Source organism: Ammodytes marinus (assembly GCF_949987685.1).
Source record: "Ammodytes marinus genome assembly, chromosome: 11".
In the NCBI taxonomy this organism is placed as follows: Eukaryota; Metazoa; Chordata; class Actinopteri; order Uranoscopiformes; family Ammodytidae; genus Ammodytes; species Ammodytes marinus.
The window spans coordinates 5,955,793-5,972,457 of NC_137215.1; the positions used below are offsets into that span (position 1 = coordinate 5,955,793).

General features: G+C 39.7%; 1 protein-coding gene across 4 annotated transcripts in view; it reads left to right on the plus strand.

Moving 5' to 3' along the window:
* Window positions 1-16,665, plus strand: part of marchf8 (membrane-associated ring finger (C3HC4) 8) — an 80,822-nt gene that overhangs the window by 44,275 nt on the left and 19,882 nt on the right. For all 4 annotated transcript variants that reach the window (XM_080036381.1, XM_080036383.1, XM_080036382.1 and 1 more), the window contains one exon: window positions 11,737-11,787. In XM_080036381.1, the coding sequence (XP_079892507.1) occupies window positions 11,737-11,787 (51 nt within the window). The remainder of the gene's footprint in view (window positions 1-11,736; window positions 11,788-16,665) is intronic.

Below are 16,665 nucleotides of genomic sequence, written 5' to 3' on the forward strand. Positions count from 1 at the left end.
ATGAACCGGAACGTGTGGTTGTGTATGTGTGTGTGTCCGTGTGTCTGTGTGTCTGTGTGTCTGTGTGTGTGTGTGTGTGTGTGTGTGTGTGTTTCATATGTTTATGTGAGTGGGAGAAGTGTTTGTTTTGCCCAGCTGTCATATCTTTTGCATGTGTTTTTGTGCGTTCCGTTTTATCTCTAAGAGACCCTGAATCCTGTGTGTGTGGTTTTACATCCGCTATGCACAGATGACGTGTGTGTGTGTGTGTGTGTGTGTGTGTGTGTGTGTGTGTGTGTGTGTGTTTGTGTGTGTGTGTGTGTGTGCGCGTGTAGTTCAAGAACACATCTGTCCCCATTGTGTGTGGAAGGTGACCCACTTTCTCCTGATCTGTTGGCCCCTTTGTTTAGGGTGAGTGGGGGTGCACAGTAACGGTGCAGATAACTGGTGAATTGATTGTCCGTTGGGCATTACTGTATTGATTTGGCTTGACTTTACTGCAGTGCACACAGTTGACTGTGTAAAATAATGTGTGGTGACATAATCTCTTCAGGTTATTTATGTGTTGTCACGGTGCAAAGGTCCTACATGTACATGCAGGTGTTTGTTTTGCTAAACCTTGTCCGTTTGCCTCTGTGTATTTCTCCTATACAACCATCTTTAACGGCCATTATCTCTGCAATTGATAATTTTTTCAATTTTCTGAACCAGAAATCTCAACTTCTTAAGCACTTAAATCAACTCAACCTTCCATAATCATTCCCAGCACTATTATGAAGGTTATTACAGAAGGATTTGTTCATATGCTGTTAACTGTCTGATTTCTGATACATTTTCTTTTTAAAAACATGCAGAAAATGCATTTTTAAGACCTGTACATGGTATACCCTATTCACCTGCAGTGTGTCGCTGTAAGTAAGCACACATGAACTCACCGACCCCTCTGCTCTATCAGCTTTCGTTTTATTTTCTATTTTCACTTTTCTCACGTGCTCCGGCACCAAGTCTACTTATAGTGTTAGAGTGCACTATAGCTCCTGCAGTGTGCTTATCCATTCTCCGGAGAGTGAGTGTGTGTATGTTTTACTAATAGCGTTGAAACTGCAGACAGACACACCAGGCCTAGCTTGCTGTCATAGTTATCTCATATAAATCTACAGTATTTTGCATTGTCGGTCAGCTTAGCTTAGCATATCACCTCATCGTCTGATGCTCCAAATCACAGAGCTTTGTGTCAAATCTGCAGCCTGGGGGGAAGGGAGGGAGGGGGATTAATACAGTCACATGGCAGGGCAGCTTAAAACCTGTTGGAGAGAGTATAGGCAACACAGGAGGCACAGGTTAGCGTTACCATGTACAGAAGAGTTTGCAGTGCATTGTATGTGGTACAGTATGTGGTGCAGCTGGATATCTTGCGACATACACACAGGGTCGACTACATCCTCCCCTTCCTGTTTTCCTCTGAAAGGTGTTCACGTTCTATCTTCACAGGCGTGTTTTTAAAACTCAACTCTGCAGAAAACTAATGCATCTGGGTGCTGAATTATTATTTTTTTTTAAAGAGAAACTCGTGTTTTAAGTGTCTCTGCCCTTCAGATACAGTAGGGTGCTTGTATTCCCAGTGGGTGCCAGAGCTAATGCTTCTCTTTAAGCAGCTACTCACTGCTGCTAGCTGTAAATAAGCTGTTTGTTGGGCTCCGGCCCTGAGCTGTCATCAGACCCTTGTCTCTACAGTTGGCATTAGAGTCTTTGAGTGTCTTTTAAGTTTTATTATCATAAATAAAAACACTATGTAATAAGAATGTACGCAAAACTTCACTGTATAAGAAGAAAGGGTGTTAGTCTGTGGAATAACTGTAATGAGGAAACTTCATCCAAACTCAAACACTCTCCAGATATAAATATTGAATGGTTATGAGCTGGAGCAGTGAGTTTCTGCTTGGTTATTGCTAGTTTGACGGTTTTGATTCATCTGTTGGGATAACATTGGTCTTGTTGTCTCTAAAAGGGTTGATTTGCTTAAGTCGACCAGGTTAGATAGCAACGGTCACTGATGGCTGTAAAAAGTTTTTTTTAAATTCCATAAAGTTTATACAAATAAGAGTTGGTATGACCAGAAAAGTTCTTCCTACACCTTTTTTGAAAGTAAATATTATTTTTGTTATATCTTCTTTATATGTTACTTGGGATCGCATTTGTTTTTCTTATAGGTTTCATTTTGTGTTTGTATTATTTTAACATTTTGTCAATAATTTGACTAAACTAACCTAAGGTTTCACAGAATGTGTGCTTTCGACCATCATGCACTATGTTTAATTTGAATCTCATTTCACTTCTTCTCTCCGTGGTGACCTCTTGGTTTCAGTTATTATTTCTCTGTCCCTGTGAACTTGCCTTTGAGGGATTATATCAGAGGGTTCACACACTAATAACGCGGCTAATGAGGAGGCGCCGCGCCATACCAATTATCTCCATCTTGACTTTTTCACACAGGTCCATTAAAACATTACTCATGTCTCGTGGAAGGTTGTAACCCGAAGTGCAGCTACTGACGAAATGTGACTTTTTCTGCATATTCCACCCGATAGCTTTGGTCCTCTTTGAAAAGCAACTGTCAACTTTTACATCATTGTAGACTTGTATGGTCTTTGTCAGATCAGCTTCTGTATAATAATAATCATTTGTTTATTTCAATAGCTACATATAAAAAGTAAGGACATACATTAACTAAAATAAATAGATAAATATTCCAAAATGATGTCATACAGTTATCATTCTTTTTGCATCAGACTTTTTTCATCAGACCGTTTCTATAATAGTGAATATATAGCCTCATAAGACACATAATGGGGCACAGTTTAAATGGTGTAACGTTGAATACAGTCGTCACTGTCTCTCCTCTGCCATTTCCTGTTTGGACATACGGATGTAATTATGACTGAGATCAGGAAAGATGGAGGACAGATAGAGGAGGAGAAGCCGCAAGCTAACGTTCTGCCAGCCAGAGAGCAGAGACACACACACACACACACACACACACACACACACACACACACACACACACACACACACACACACACACACACAAAAACACACAGGCACACACACACACGCAGGCACACACACACACACACACACACACACACATATACACAAAAGCTGTCGATTCGCATGCAAACAACATCTGTCTGGGGTTATTTCCTGTCTCTCCTGCGGTGTCCCTTTACGTGCTACCGCACACACACACACACACACACACACACACACACACACACACAGCTGCAGCAGGCTGTCATTGTAGTTTTGCTGAGCTAATGCCTCTTGTGTACAAATAAGATATACTGCCACATAAGATAAATGTTCAATGTCTTTGTTTGAAACTACAATCTCAAGTGGATAGTTTGTTCCAGTTCATGACCTCTCTGTAAATGTCCGTCTCCTTTTTCCTGCACACACACACACACACACACACACACACACACACACACACACACACACACACACACACACACACACACACACACTCTCTCTTTCTCTCTCTTAAGTAGGCTTAGACGTCTGCAGTCAGCCAAGTTTTCCACCAATGTGTTGTTACTGTGCATAGTTGAGATTGAAACATCTGGTGGTATTCTCCTGCCCAGCTGCCCACTCCTAGTCAGCCTGCATTTCCCCTTCCATAAGGCGAGACACTGCAGGTGAAAAGGGTAACGTTTTTAACCCTAACTTTATTTTTTTTTGCATTCCAAGTTTTTCTGAAATGTTTAAAGTAAATATAAAAAAATGTTTAAGAACAATGTGTGTCTTAAATCAGAATGATTACTAACACTAGTAACAACATATTAACAAACCCTTCTGTTACAACCTTCAGAATAGTGCTAAGAATTATTATGGAAAAAAATGAATGATGTTGAGATAATGGCCGTTTGGTTGTTTAGGAGAAATATACAGACGCAAACAGACAAGTTTCAGTCAAATAAACACTTGAAAATACATTTGGAACTCTTATGGAAGCAAAATAGCGAGGATGTTTCACATTTCTCTTACTTTTGCTGGAAGGTTGGTTGGCTGTGACCTTTTTGTGGACGTAGGCGCTGGACAATGCAGTGTTTACTCAAATATCTCTCTTTGTGCATGTTGTGCATGCTTGCTGTATTACATGGCTTACGGTGTGTTTACAACGGCTTATACTTGACATTTCTGTCATTTGATTTATGGCCTTTTCGAAAGGAGATTTCTCTAAGGAGCAAAGGAATTTCTCTTATCCCTGTCTGGGAAAGGAAAAACAAAAACAAAAACAAAAACAACAAACTGGGTGGCCTCAATTTTAGATCTGTATTTGGCAGAATGCGCTAAGCGTTAAGCAGATCATGGAATGCTTTTGCCTTTTTTTTCCCAAGCAAAGCTATTCAGAAAAAAAAATTCCTTGTACTGCCACAGGCCAAAAAAATACCTGTTTCTGCTCGACATACCTGCAGATCCAGAGGCTTTCCTCCGTCCCCGTGTCACTCTGAAGTCTGTTTTTCTTTTGCTTCATGGTGTTGAACTGAAAACAGAATGCTTGTGGTTGGCTTTAGTGAGGCTGTTGTTGCTGTCAGCTTTTATAACCATATTTATCAGGGAGCTCATTTTAAAAAGGCAGCAGACCACAGACAATGCTGCTGGCGTATAGCGGCCCTGAGAGTGAAGTCTGGCGTGCAATGTAAAGCCGTTTAGTGGTTTCATGGCAAAGTGAACGCTATAACACATCGTCTGACTACGCCTTCGTCTGGTACACAATTTCACAAAGCACGGATCCCTCACTGCAGCGGATAGAGAGTTTGTTATGTTTATTGATTGTACTCTGGGCAGAGCTTTGCTTGCCTGAGGACACGTGTGTGTGTGTGTGTGTGTGTGTGTGTGTGTGTGTGTGTGTGTGTGTGTGTGTGTGTGTGTGTGTGTGTGTGTGTGTGTGTGTGTGTGTGTGTGTGTGTGTGTGTGTGTGTGTGTGTGTGTGTGTGTGTGTGTGTGTGTGTGTGTGTGTGTGTGTGTGTGTGTGTGTGTGTGTGTGTGTGTGTGTGTGTGTGTGTGTGTGTGTGTGTGAGAGCGCGTGCGTGTGTGTGTGTGGGCAGTGTGCATAATGCTTCTGCCCGCTCCTTCAGAATCTGATGGATTTTATCGGTGTCTTTTTTGTCAAATCAAGATGTTTATTTGATACAATACAACATGTATTTCCAACCACTTATCAGTCCAAAGAACCATGTTTTCCTTTTCTACTCTGAAACTAGTTGGAAGTTATTGCAGTAGATTGTGAAGCAGAGGGCCTGAAACCTGCAGTATGTTATGTTTACATTTGCGATGCATTTACAACTCACCCAAGCCCCAGGCATGCAGAGATGGTATGGCTGATTCTTTAAGCCTTATCAGATAGAACGTGCTGCACCAGATTACAGCTCGTTGTAACTTAAGGAGCGCTCGTTTTGCTTATGCTCAGCTGGAAAAACAAACTGCTGTGATGTTACTGTTTCTGGTAAAGTGTCAAAATAACTGTCCATCTTATCGCGCTGAGAGCAGACACAGCGGGCCCGGGCAAGTCCTACATATGTGAGATGTTTGAAGCTGTTCGGGGGAAGTCAAGAGAAGCGAAAAAAATAATGATATAACACTTTAAAAGTAAACACACAAAGAGCCTGCCAAGTGTACATGCATAATATATAAGTCATAACGCTGATGAAAATGGGAGAAACGCCCTTTTTCTAAGACATATTTCTGTCTAGCTCACAAACCTGTCGGCATGGTAATCACTCATGGTAAAAAAAAAATTCAAGTCGCTGCAGGCTTCACAAGCATTTCTCATTTACGACCCTGACCTATCCCATTTCATGTCTGTGTTGGGACTGCTGTTATTACAGGCCAGAAGCCATTGACCTCCGACACACAACAAAAAATTATCTTTATGCTCTATGCCGCTGGCTTGAATATGTGGAAAAAGGGTTCAATGTGTCACGCTGTATTTTATTAGAAATTGCCTGGATAAATTCAAGTTATTTGAATTGAATATGTCGCGTTAGGCTGTGGGAAAAAAAACAGCAATTTTACACTATTTTCTGACATTTTATTCAGTCAGTGATGAACTGACCTAAATGAATGAACTGAGTAACCGGGAAAATAATAGTCACATCAATCAGTATTGAAAATAAAGTCCCCTTAACAATATATAGTTATGTAGCAACAAAGGAAGACATCTATATGTGTGTGTGTGTGTGTGTGTGTGTGTGTGTGTGTGTGTGTGTGTGTGTGTGTGTGTGTGTGTGTGTGTGTGTGTGTGTGTGTGTGTGTGTGTGTGTGTGTGTGTGTGTGTGTGTGTGTGTGTGTGTGTGTGTGTGTGTGTGTGTGTGTGTGTGTGTGTGTGTACATGTGTGTAGTTCTCCTATGAGTTTCTCGCCAACCGTCCATCCGATCTACTTCAAACTTGGCAGGTGTGTTGCTGTGGACCCAAGCGCCAAGTGTGAAGTTGTTTGGATCAGCGGTTCTGTAGGAAAAATGTGAAACCCTGTTCAGGTCAGTCGGAAATGGTGTGCATTTATCCATGTTGTTAAAGGACCGGTGCTCAGAACGACCAAAAAGGATGAGTTTGCCGCTACAGTGCAGCACGAATATAGAGGTGCATAAAAATTCATGGCATGGGCAAGTTAATGGATTCATAAAAGATGGAAATGTTTTAACGGTGCAGTTAATGATTGAGTATTCTTTGCTCGATTAAACAACTGAAACGATTAATCAATTAGGAAAATGTATTTACTGGATTCTTTCAAATGTTTTTCAGCTGTAGCCTGTACACACACACTCCCGTATAGTCTGCCATTCAATCTGTGACATCATCATCATCTCAACACTGACGCACAGATGATGTATTCAACTCTGATACTGTTGTGAAGTTGTTTTGAGTGTAGAAACTTTAGTGAAGAGTAGACTACATGCATTTCAATGAGACCGCTGTCAAATTCACAGAGGTTTTTTTATATTCTTTGATTCTTCCATAAAAGCGAGTCGAGCTATCCTCCCTTTGGGCTTAGTCCTGAAAGAGAGACAGTGACCCCTCTGAATATGACCCCTTCATTTATCATACAAGCGTGTTATCAAAGCCTGGGGGCTGCGAACACACACACACACACACACACACACACACACACACACACACACAGAGGGAGGGAGGTGGACAGAGAGAGCAGACTATGAAACCTGAAACCTCCTTTTATATTATTTTAATTATGCATGAGCCAGGAGAATATAAGGCTCTTTATAATAGTCCGCTGTCATGGTGGCATGAAGGTGACTCCCAGACCTTGTCCTCGAGGTAAGACAGTTTGAGAGAGGGGAATATTTTTAGGAATATTCGGTTGGACTTAAAGAGTGATTTCAAGGATTTTATTTCAGATTTATTTAGGTCTACGCGTTATCAGACGATATGCGATAACATTGTTGAATATTGCGATGAAGAAATCACTTGCGATAAATAAACAAATACTTAAACATTCAGTTTGAATGTCTTTCTGCTTTACTGCAAACATAGAGGACAGACAGTTAGTATGCAGACACTGAAATACAATAAAAAATTAAATGCATTTTTTTCCATTCCGACAACATGTTTATATTGTTTATTATTTATTGATCACTCAAGCAAAACATCTTCATGAACGCCTTTTACAACATTTTCTGGTAGGCTTCATCTGATTGGTTACATATATTGACATGCAGATTGTATGCATGGCACATGGAGAAGGCTACCATTTATTTCAGTTCAATCTCAACATTCACAATAACGATACATTTTCGATTTATATGTGCAGCCCAATTTCTTTCTTATGTCATCTTTCCGCGACCTCCCTGCTCTAATCACTGCCATCTATAGAAGTCTATGGCCCATTTGTGGCCTTGTTATTTCCCAGAAATCCTTCTGTTCTGGGCATATCTGCTTGTTACTCTGTTTTTGGGCCAAGTGAGGAAGGATTAAGGGCAAGGATCATCAATTTGTTCTATTCTTTTGTGGTGCCTGTTATCCCCATGGCAGCTGTCATCTCCGGTAAAAACTGAATTGTTGCCCTCTTCAAACGGCACAAATTGCGCCCACTGAGAACTGTATTTACCATTATCCAACATTGTATTGGAGAGTTAATGGCATGGAGACAGAGGAGAACTGCTTTAGTTTCAAATCCACTGGTTGAGAAAGAGACTGAGATCTTGCCTCTACTCTAAAGTTGGATTCAGCAATTCTGAACAGTGCTTGTTGTCAAAATCCCTTTTTTTTGTCAAAATCAGTGAATATCTCCTCACAATCCGCTACCTGTCCATACTGTGGGTGCACTGAAAGAAATCTGGTGTTAATCATAGACTGTAAGCAGGCTCTGTAAAATGGTACGTAAACAAAGGGTATATAAACATATGGGGCCTATTGTAGCTAGCCAACAGAGCTCAGGCTGTCTATTAACACTGGATTTTTTTTCAGAGCACACACAGTATGTACAGATAACGAATCATGAGTAGAAATTAACTGATTTTGACAAAAAAGTGATTTGTGCCACAAGCATTCTCCAGAATCGCTGACTCCACCTTGCATGTGGGATCCGGGCCTAACTAGTAGTCTCACTGCATCAGCCAGGAAGTGCGTCTAGCAGAGAGTAAGCAGATAAAAACACACGATAAAAACTGTTTGAGATATGAGATAATGGCTACGGCCTTGCAGCTGACATTTTAGTTTATCTAGGCAAAAAGGAAATTGTGTGCGGATGTTTTTTTTTTGCTGTAATGACATAATGGAAACCTTGCTACTGCTCTGTGGGGAACAGAGGCGAGACATAGGAGATGTGTGTGTGTTTTTAATTGGGCTCTTTGCACTGACCACAGTACAGCCCTGTGCTCCCAGTAAGACCTGGATGGGACAGTAGTCACTGCAGGTGAATATAGGGTAAGATTTTTAACTTCTAGATATCGTCATGAAAATTCGCCAGTTGATCACTTACATTAAAACAATACTTTTTTGGTTTAAGAAGTGTTTGAAAAAATATAAAAAATGTGGCAATATCTATCTTAATATGTGTACATTTCTATCTGTTTAAAAACCAAAAGCCGATAGATATTGGCCATATATAGCCGAAGTCAAAATCTGTATTTCATTTGTACAACATATTAGTCCAAAGTTTTCACAGAGCCGATTTTGAATACCGCCATTTTATAAATCAAAAACGACTTTGTACAGTTCTTAAAAAATATATTTTCTGCATATGTTCAAGAAGAAAATGGATCATAGATCAGACAATTAACAGCATATGAACAAATAATATAAAAATATTAAAGAATATAAAAGATAATCATCGAAAGTTTAGTTGATGTAAATGCTTTAGAAAGTCCCCTTCATGTTGTCATCTTATCAGTACGGCCGTGAGGTTAGCGTGTGTGTGTGTGTGTGTGTGTGTGTGTGTGTGTGTGTGTGTGTGTGTGTGTGTGTGTGTGTGTGTGTGTGTCTTATGTCTGAATGTTCCTCGGGCATTTTGTGTGACGGGTGGAAGAAAAGAGACTTGGGCAGAAGCACAGATAGAGTGATGGAAAGACATGACAGCGGTCCTCTATCACCATGGCAACAAGTCACTGCGAGGACACAAGTGTAGCGCTAAAGGAATCAAGAGCTGGCAGCACGTCATGTAGGCATAGTCTCTTAGTTGTGTGTGTGTGTGTGTGTGTGTGTGTGTGTGTGTGTGTGTGTGTGTGTGTGTGTGTGTGTGTGTGTGTGTGTGTGTGTGTGTGTGTGTGTGTGTGTGTGTGTGTGTGTGTGTGTGTGTGTGTGTGTGTGTGTGTGTGTGTGTGTGTGTGTGTGTGTGTGTGTGTGTGGACTCATAGTTCATTTCTTGTGGCAAGGTCAATGTACTTCCTGTTTGCACGAGGATGGCACTTTAGCTTCTGAACAACATGAAGGAAAGCTGGAGATTTATTTTCTGAAAGTAATTTGTTGCTTTGTGAGTCTGTGGGGGAAATAAGGGTGAGGGTTACAATTGATATTTTTCTTACTGTTTTCTTATTATTCCGTGCAGAGCTTTGGGTTGCCTTTGCTGTGCATGAAAAGTGCTATTATATATGAATATAGTTTGATTTGATTTGATTACCGACCTGCAAGGGTTCCAGCTTCAGGTTTACTTCTGCCAATATTTCATGTTTATTTGAAAGAGAATCAACTTGTTTTAAGGGGGCTCTAGGGATGTCAATGTCCATGTTTTCGGATGGTAGTAGGTCCACAACTTTTATACAGACAAACATATTTAAACAACTATTGGGTAGATTGCCATTCAAATGTTGTACATACAAACATGGTCACGGGAAGATGAAGCCATGTAACACCAGGCCAAATATTAGGAAATATACTTGGAAAAAAGCCTGATGTATTGGGTTAGGTTGTATCTTCCCTACATAGGAATACCGGTTCATTTCTGGGACTCTGTTTATGTAATAACACTGCCATGTCATGTGTGGTCTACTGTGTGCACACTGTGCTTGATGGGAGCTTGGAGGAAGCTGTTGCCCCCCCAGCCACACACACACACACACACACACACACACACACACACACACACACACACACACACACACACACAGAGACACAGTATAATCTGGCTATGCTCCCATAGATGGTTAGAACTCGCTCACCCATAGAGTTGATTTCCCTTTGCATAGATTTCTTCTTGTCCAAAGCACCAGAGCCCTGTCAGACCCGGAGTGAACTCAGCATTATGTAACTATGATCGATTACTCATTAAGGAACTAGACACAGCTTTCATATGCACACTGAATGAAGCATAACACCCCCCCCCAGGCTGTTTATAACTGAGTGCAGAGAACACTGAGTGAGATTCTAGAATCATTAACGGCCTGAAAACATCCAGACTATGACTGACTGTGCAGAATGTTACAGTGAGTGTTTTGGCCTGTTTCGCTCCCTGGGGAACGATGCTAATATTGTGACACCATTTGATTTTTCTCAGTGTGAACAGATGTGTTGTGTAATGATCATCAAATTGTCCTCCTTTTTGTCTTGTGCCAGAGAAAGTTTGATTTATCAACTTGAGCTGCCAAACACATTCACAGGGCCGTTAGCTGCTGAGAAATGTAGTTTGGCTGATGTGCTTGTGTTTGGAGGGAGACCAGCTATGAATCTATTACTGTCAGAGCCTATAACGAGATCCGTTCATTCCTATTCCATGCCACATTCTACACTATGAAAACATTTGGATATTTCTCATCTGCTGCTATTGTTGTTATTTGAAATGCTATAGCTGGATGGCTGTAGGGAGGTCTATATATTCTGTCAGTTAATACAGACTATAATGGCCCAACAGTTATCAGGTGGATTGCCATAACAATTTGGTTCTTGAATGTTCCCCTCAATTTTGCCTGATACTACAAAAGTCAACTGTTCTTTCCTTTTTGGGGGCTTATTAGAAACATGTTATCATACTATCCTGCTATCCCGTATTCATATCCGCATCTTAGGATTGGCATTGTTAACACATTAGTATGCTAACATTTGCATTTAGCTCAGAGCACCCCTGTGGAGAAGGTTGTGTTTTAGGTGGAACAGCTTGTTATTGTACTGCATCATGATTCTACAAACAAAGTGTGGTGCAGATAGTTATTATGGGTTGTACGCTATGCCAGTTTCACCTTGTAGAGTCTCTCTTTGAATGATTTTTTCCACTTACTGAACTGGTCTTTTCTCTTCTTCTCTGTTTACAGAATGAAAAGCCTCTGGGTCATTCTGCCAGCCGCTCCAGCAATATATCTAAGGTGAGCAAAGCACAGCAAAGCACACAGGTGGGACAGTGAATTAATGAATGATGTATTGCCCTCTTCCGACACAAACACACACACACACACACGGAGAGAGAACATATACAGGAGTGTGTAGGTGGTGAGGTGAGCTGTGTAGGGAGGCAGGGATTGACAGGACAGATATACTGTACATGCCCTGGAGTGATGGATAACCTGCCTCTCTCAAATCACATCGCCTCAATCACAACCCCCTCTCTGATAAACCTCCATGGAAACAGACATTCTTCACACCTCCGCTCCTCAGTACCTCTCACTGGAACCAATCCCCATACTTCCATGCAATTTATGGAAGAATTAGAACTAGATTTAGGAGGATTTGGGGAAAATTTGCATTTTTATGCTATTTTCTGACATTTTAAGTAAAAGGTGAACTGAACTAAAGGAGTAAAAATAATAGTCCCCTCAAACGCAGTATGCTTCAAAATACCCGGTTGCCCTAATACATCCAATGTCATTGTTTAGTATGCAAACCAGAATTCTTAAGTATTTCAAAATGTATACGTATATCCCTTGAGATGCAGCCTCTTGTTTTCAATGGGTCTTCAGGAAAACAAAAACAATTGAACAAGTGAAATATACTTATGATAAAAATATGCCACAAAACAAGGTATTACAAGGACACGCACATACACATAAGAGCTCTCACAGTATCCCCTAAAGTAAAGGGTATAGTAAGAAGGAAAAGTATGTGATTTTGAATGTATAGGATCTGTGTTTTCTCTTGTCCATGGCTCCTTCAGGCAAAGCTACAGTGAGCTAAAGTTTTTCAAAAAATAAAATAACACAAAACAAGGTATTACAAAGACGAGCACATACACATAAGAGCTCTCACAGTATCCCCTAAAGTATGTAGTATAGTAGAAAGAAAATGTATGTGATTTTGAGCATAGGGTCCGTGTCTCTCTCTCATCCATGCTACTGCCTGCGTAGAAATCAGTCTCCAGGGTTTGAATCCGTGTTCTCCCTCTGAGCCTCTTATTGGATAAACCCTTTCCTGGAGCTAATAGAGTGTCAGGGTCACTCCATCACCACGGGAACGGCTCCGGCAATCATGTTTGATCCACGAGCCCAGTCAGCCTCGAAACGTGAGCAAGATGGAAGTTATTGCTCCCGAGTGGCTGATATACCCACAGTCAGTCAATCTCAGGTGTGCAGTTATGGTTAATAATGACATTCCTATAACACAATTTGCCAATCCCTGACTGGAAAGATAGGCCTTTGGTTTAGAATAGGAAATACTGGTTGCTTTACATACAGTACACTGGTTCACTGATTGTGTATTGATTTAGTTCACTTAATTAATGATTTAAGGCGAAACACTGCAGGTGAATACTTACATGATAACGATTATTTATTTATTTTCAGAAATGTTTGAATAAATAAAACAATTTGGCAATATAACTGATTATACATATATTGTTATCTCTTTAAAAACAAAAATTTAGATAGTGGATAAAGTTAAATAGTTCATATCTGTTTTTCCTTTTTTCAACATACAAGTTTCCAGCGTTTTTACAGCAACAGACCAGGTTTAGTAAAATAAACAACTACATTTACATTTGGGACCCTTCATTTATACATGTTATGGAAGTAAAATAGACAAAAAAATTAAAAATTGACCAGTGATGGAAAAATGTTTGCCTGCTGTGTCTCACCTTAAGAAGACTCTAATGTACTTTCAGGGGAACATTTGGTGACACAAAAACCAAGAATGTCTTCTAGATTTAGTCATGGCGAGGACAGAAAGCGCAAAAGCAATCAAGAGTTGGAATGCACGTCATGTATACTTACTTTTAGCGATAGTGTGTGTGTGTGTGTGTGTGTGTGTGTGTGTGTGTGTGTGTGTGTGTGTGTGTGTCTGTGTATCTTTGTCCTGTAGACTCATCGTGCATGGGTTTCTGGTGGCAAGGTTAATCTACCTCCTGTTTGCACAAGGATAGCATAGATAGCACATTAGCTTCTGCTGCTTCTGGACAACATGAGTAACGTTCTCATGGTCACGTTTTCCAAACAAACTTGGTGCCAGGCTGTCGATATGCAGTTATATACTGTATGTGTTTTGGCTAGATTATGAAATGTTTCCAGAATGGCAAGGTTTCCAAGTTCACTGGAAAATAAGAGGCTCCTTATCAAATAATTTCTGTCTGTTATCGAGTGCCAAAAATTGGATTTTCTTAAAAAGTAATTGTGTCCGATAACACATTTGGAGACACTTAAACTAAGACTGGCTTTCACTCTAGACATTGTTGGCCTTATGTAGCTGCTTAAGGTGGAGTCTTTTTATATCTCTAATATATAAAAAAATTCTATTCAGTATGATGATATGTATTTTTTAAATAAAATCGCAATAACATTCGTACATTTTGCCGTGCAATGAAGTATATTAAATTCAGTCAAGCACATCCCACTTTAACTCTATATTTATCTACACCACTGGTTTGATAGTGAAACCAAATCTGAACGGACATTAAAAAGTCAGTTACAATCGTTATTCCATTATATAAATTGTGTTGTGTGGACAACTGCAGGGAGGACAAACTGTGTCAAGGTTGAAGCAGGGAGTACACCAGTATTCAACACCTCTACATAACTGACCCTCGGCAGCCTGATAAATATATGGTGTTGAAATGATGAAACTGAGAAACAAATGCAACACAGCTGAAACAGAAAATAACTCACTGCACTTTCTTTTAAAGTAATAGTTTGAATTCACTCTTTTAATTTTCCCATCCCTAATAGCTATGTCCTTTTTTCAAAGAGGGTCTTTATTTGACAAATTAGGCCGCCATCATTTACAGGAGCTCTGTCATTACTTTTATAACATCTTCAAACGCAGGCATTGGTGCTTTTGCTGCTGGACACGCACACACTCTCTTTAGGCATTTATTAGAAACATTCAAACATTACACAGCAGGTTTTTTTATGACCGTACTTAAAGGAATACCGTTATTCTGTAAACGTACGGGTAGCTTTAATTAGTACGCTTTTTTCTAGACGCCAGGCATTATCATTGAATGTCCTCGACCGCCCATGCTCTGATAAAATGGTGCGTAATATAGAGTGATAGACATAAAGTACGAACGCGGGGCTCTTAAGTTTGACGGCGTTATTTAATGATAAACAGTCTGTCTGCCAGCTGTTGAGTCCTGCTTCATCCTAGAGGGAATGACTGGCAGCTCTTAGATCTGTATTAATGGTTCTCTGGGCGAACAATTCAACTTCAACCCAAACTTTATTGTCAATCCCCATTAACAGAGTTTACAGTTGAACAGAATTCTGTTTCGTACGGACCAAGGTTAAAAAAATAATGATAAAATAACATTAACATCTTTAAAATAAATGTATATATACAGTTATAAAATTAATAAGGTTTTTTTGATATATAAAACAGTGTTACAACAAAAATCCATGTATGACATTACAGTGCAAGATAAAGACAACAGTTACCCAACACATAAAATTGGGTGGCAATTTAAAGTGGCGGTGCTGATAAAATGTCCATTTCACAGTCTGTAGATTGCGCTGGGGAGTATATTTGTTCATGTTATTTATGTCAACTTCTGACTGGAAAGTTTGCTGGTTTCACTCGCTATACAAGTTTACCTAAGAACCTGGTAGACTGGTTCACAGATTTAGAGATGTAATATTATAGATAACACCTTCCTGAAACGGCTTTTCCTGGATGCTGCTTGAATCAGAATGTGGTCTGTGAGATATACAGACCATTATTTTATGCTTATATGCAGTGTCTGGCTCTCTCTCTTTTTCTCTCTCTTTTTTTTCTTTCTCTCTCTCTCTGCAGTATTGGCAGGAGTGAGATGGAGTATATTTTCATATCTGAAGCAGTGACTCAAATGTTCCTTTTTGCTGAAAAAATAATCAAATAAAATGTAGGTCAGGTTCATTTATTTAGCAAAGCACCGGGGAAATGAAAGATGAAGTAAATTAAAAATGGAGTCAGTGATTCTGGAGAAAACTTGTTGTCAAAATCAGTGAATATCTCCTCACGATCCACTACCTGTTAATACACAGCCTATGGCTCTGTAAACTGGTATGTAAACAAAAGGTATTTAAACATAGGGGCCCACAGTAGCAAGCAACATGCCAATTTACAAAGACTAGGCTGTGTATTAACACAATATTTTTTTATTTTGGCTCATGCACACACAGTATGTACAGGGAGCATATCATGAGGAGAAATACATTCATTTTGACAGATACTGATTTTGACAACAAGCGTTCTCCAGAATCACTGACTCCACTTTCAAGTTAATTGACTTAATTTACCATTGCACCTTGTTTTACAGGCTGCTAATGTCAGTTTAATGGCGGATATTGACATGTCTGCTTTCATTAATTTCCACATGAGCTCCAGCTAGATTAGAAAACAAAAAGCACGCCAACGCAAACCCTTCACTGCTCCACGTGGGCACAGGTTCATCCTGAAACACATCGGCTCGCTTCAAATCAAATCAGTATTCAATCGTTGACCTGCTTAAACGATAGCTCTCTTGATTAATAAACCTCTGCACTTCTTTTTTATTGACACAAAGCAATTTTTAAAACAAAATGGGAAAAACATTACATACACACTGATCATACAGTTATAAAAATGACAAAGCATTTTCAAATAAAGACTATGCTGATTGGAACATTTTAGTGAAATATTATGCTAATAGAATTTTCTTTTAAATAATTTGGTAAACAGTCAAAGAGAACTAAAGGTGCCAGGCATTACAAAAGCAGGGATTTTGACATAGTAGAACAAAAAATTCTGCCCATTTTATTCATTTTATCCTTACATTGACTTAAAGTACAAACACATAAACATAG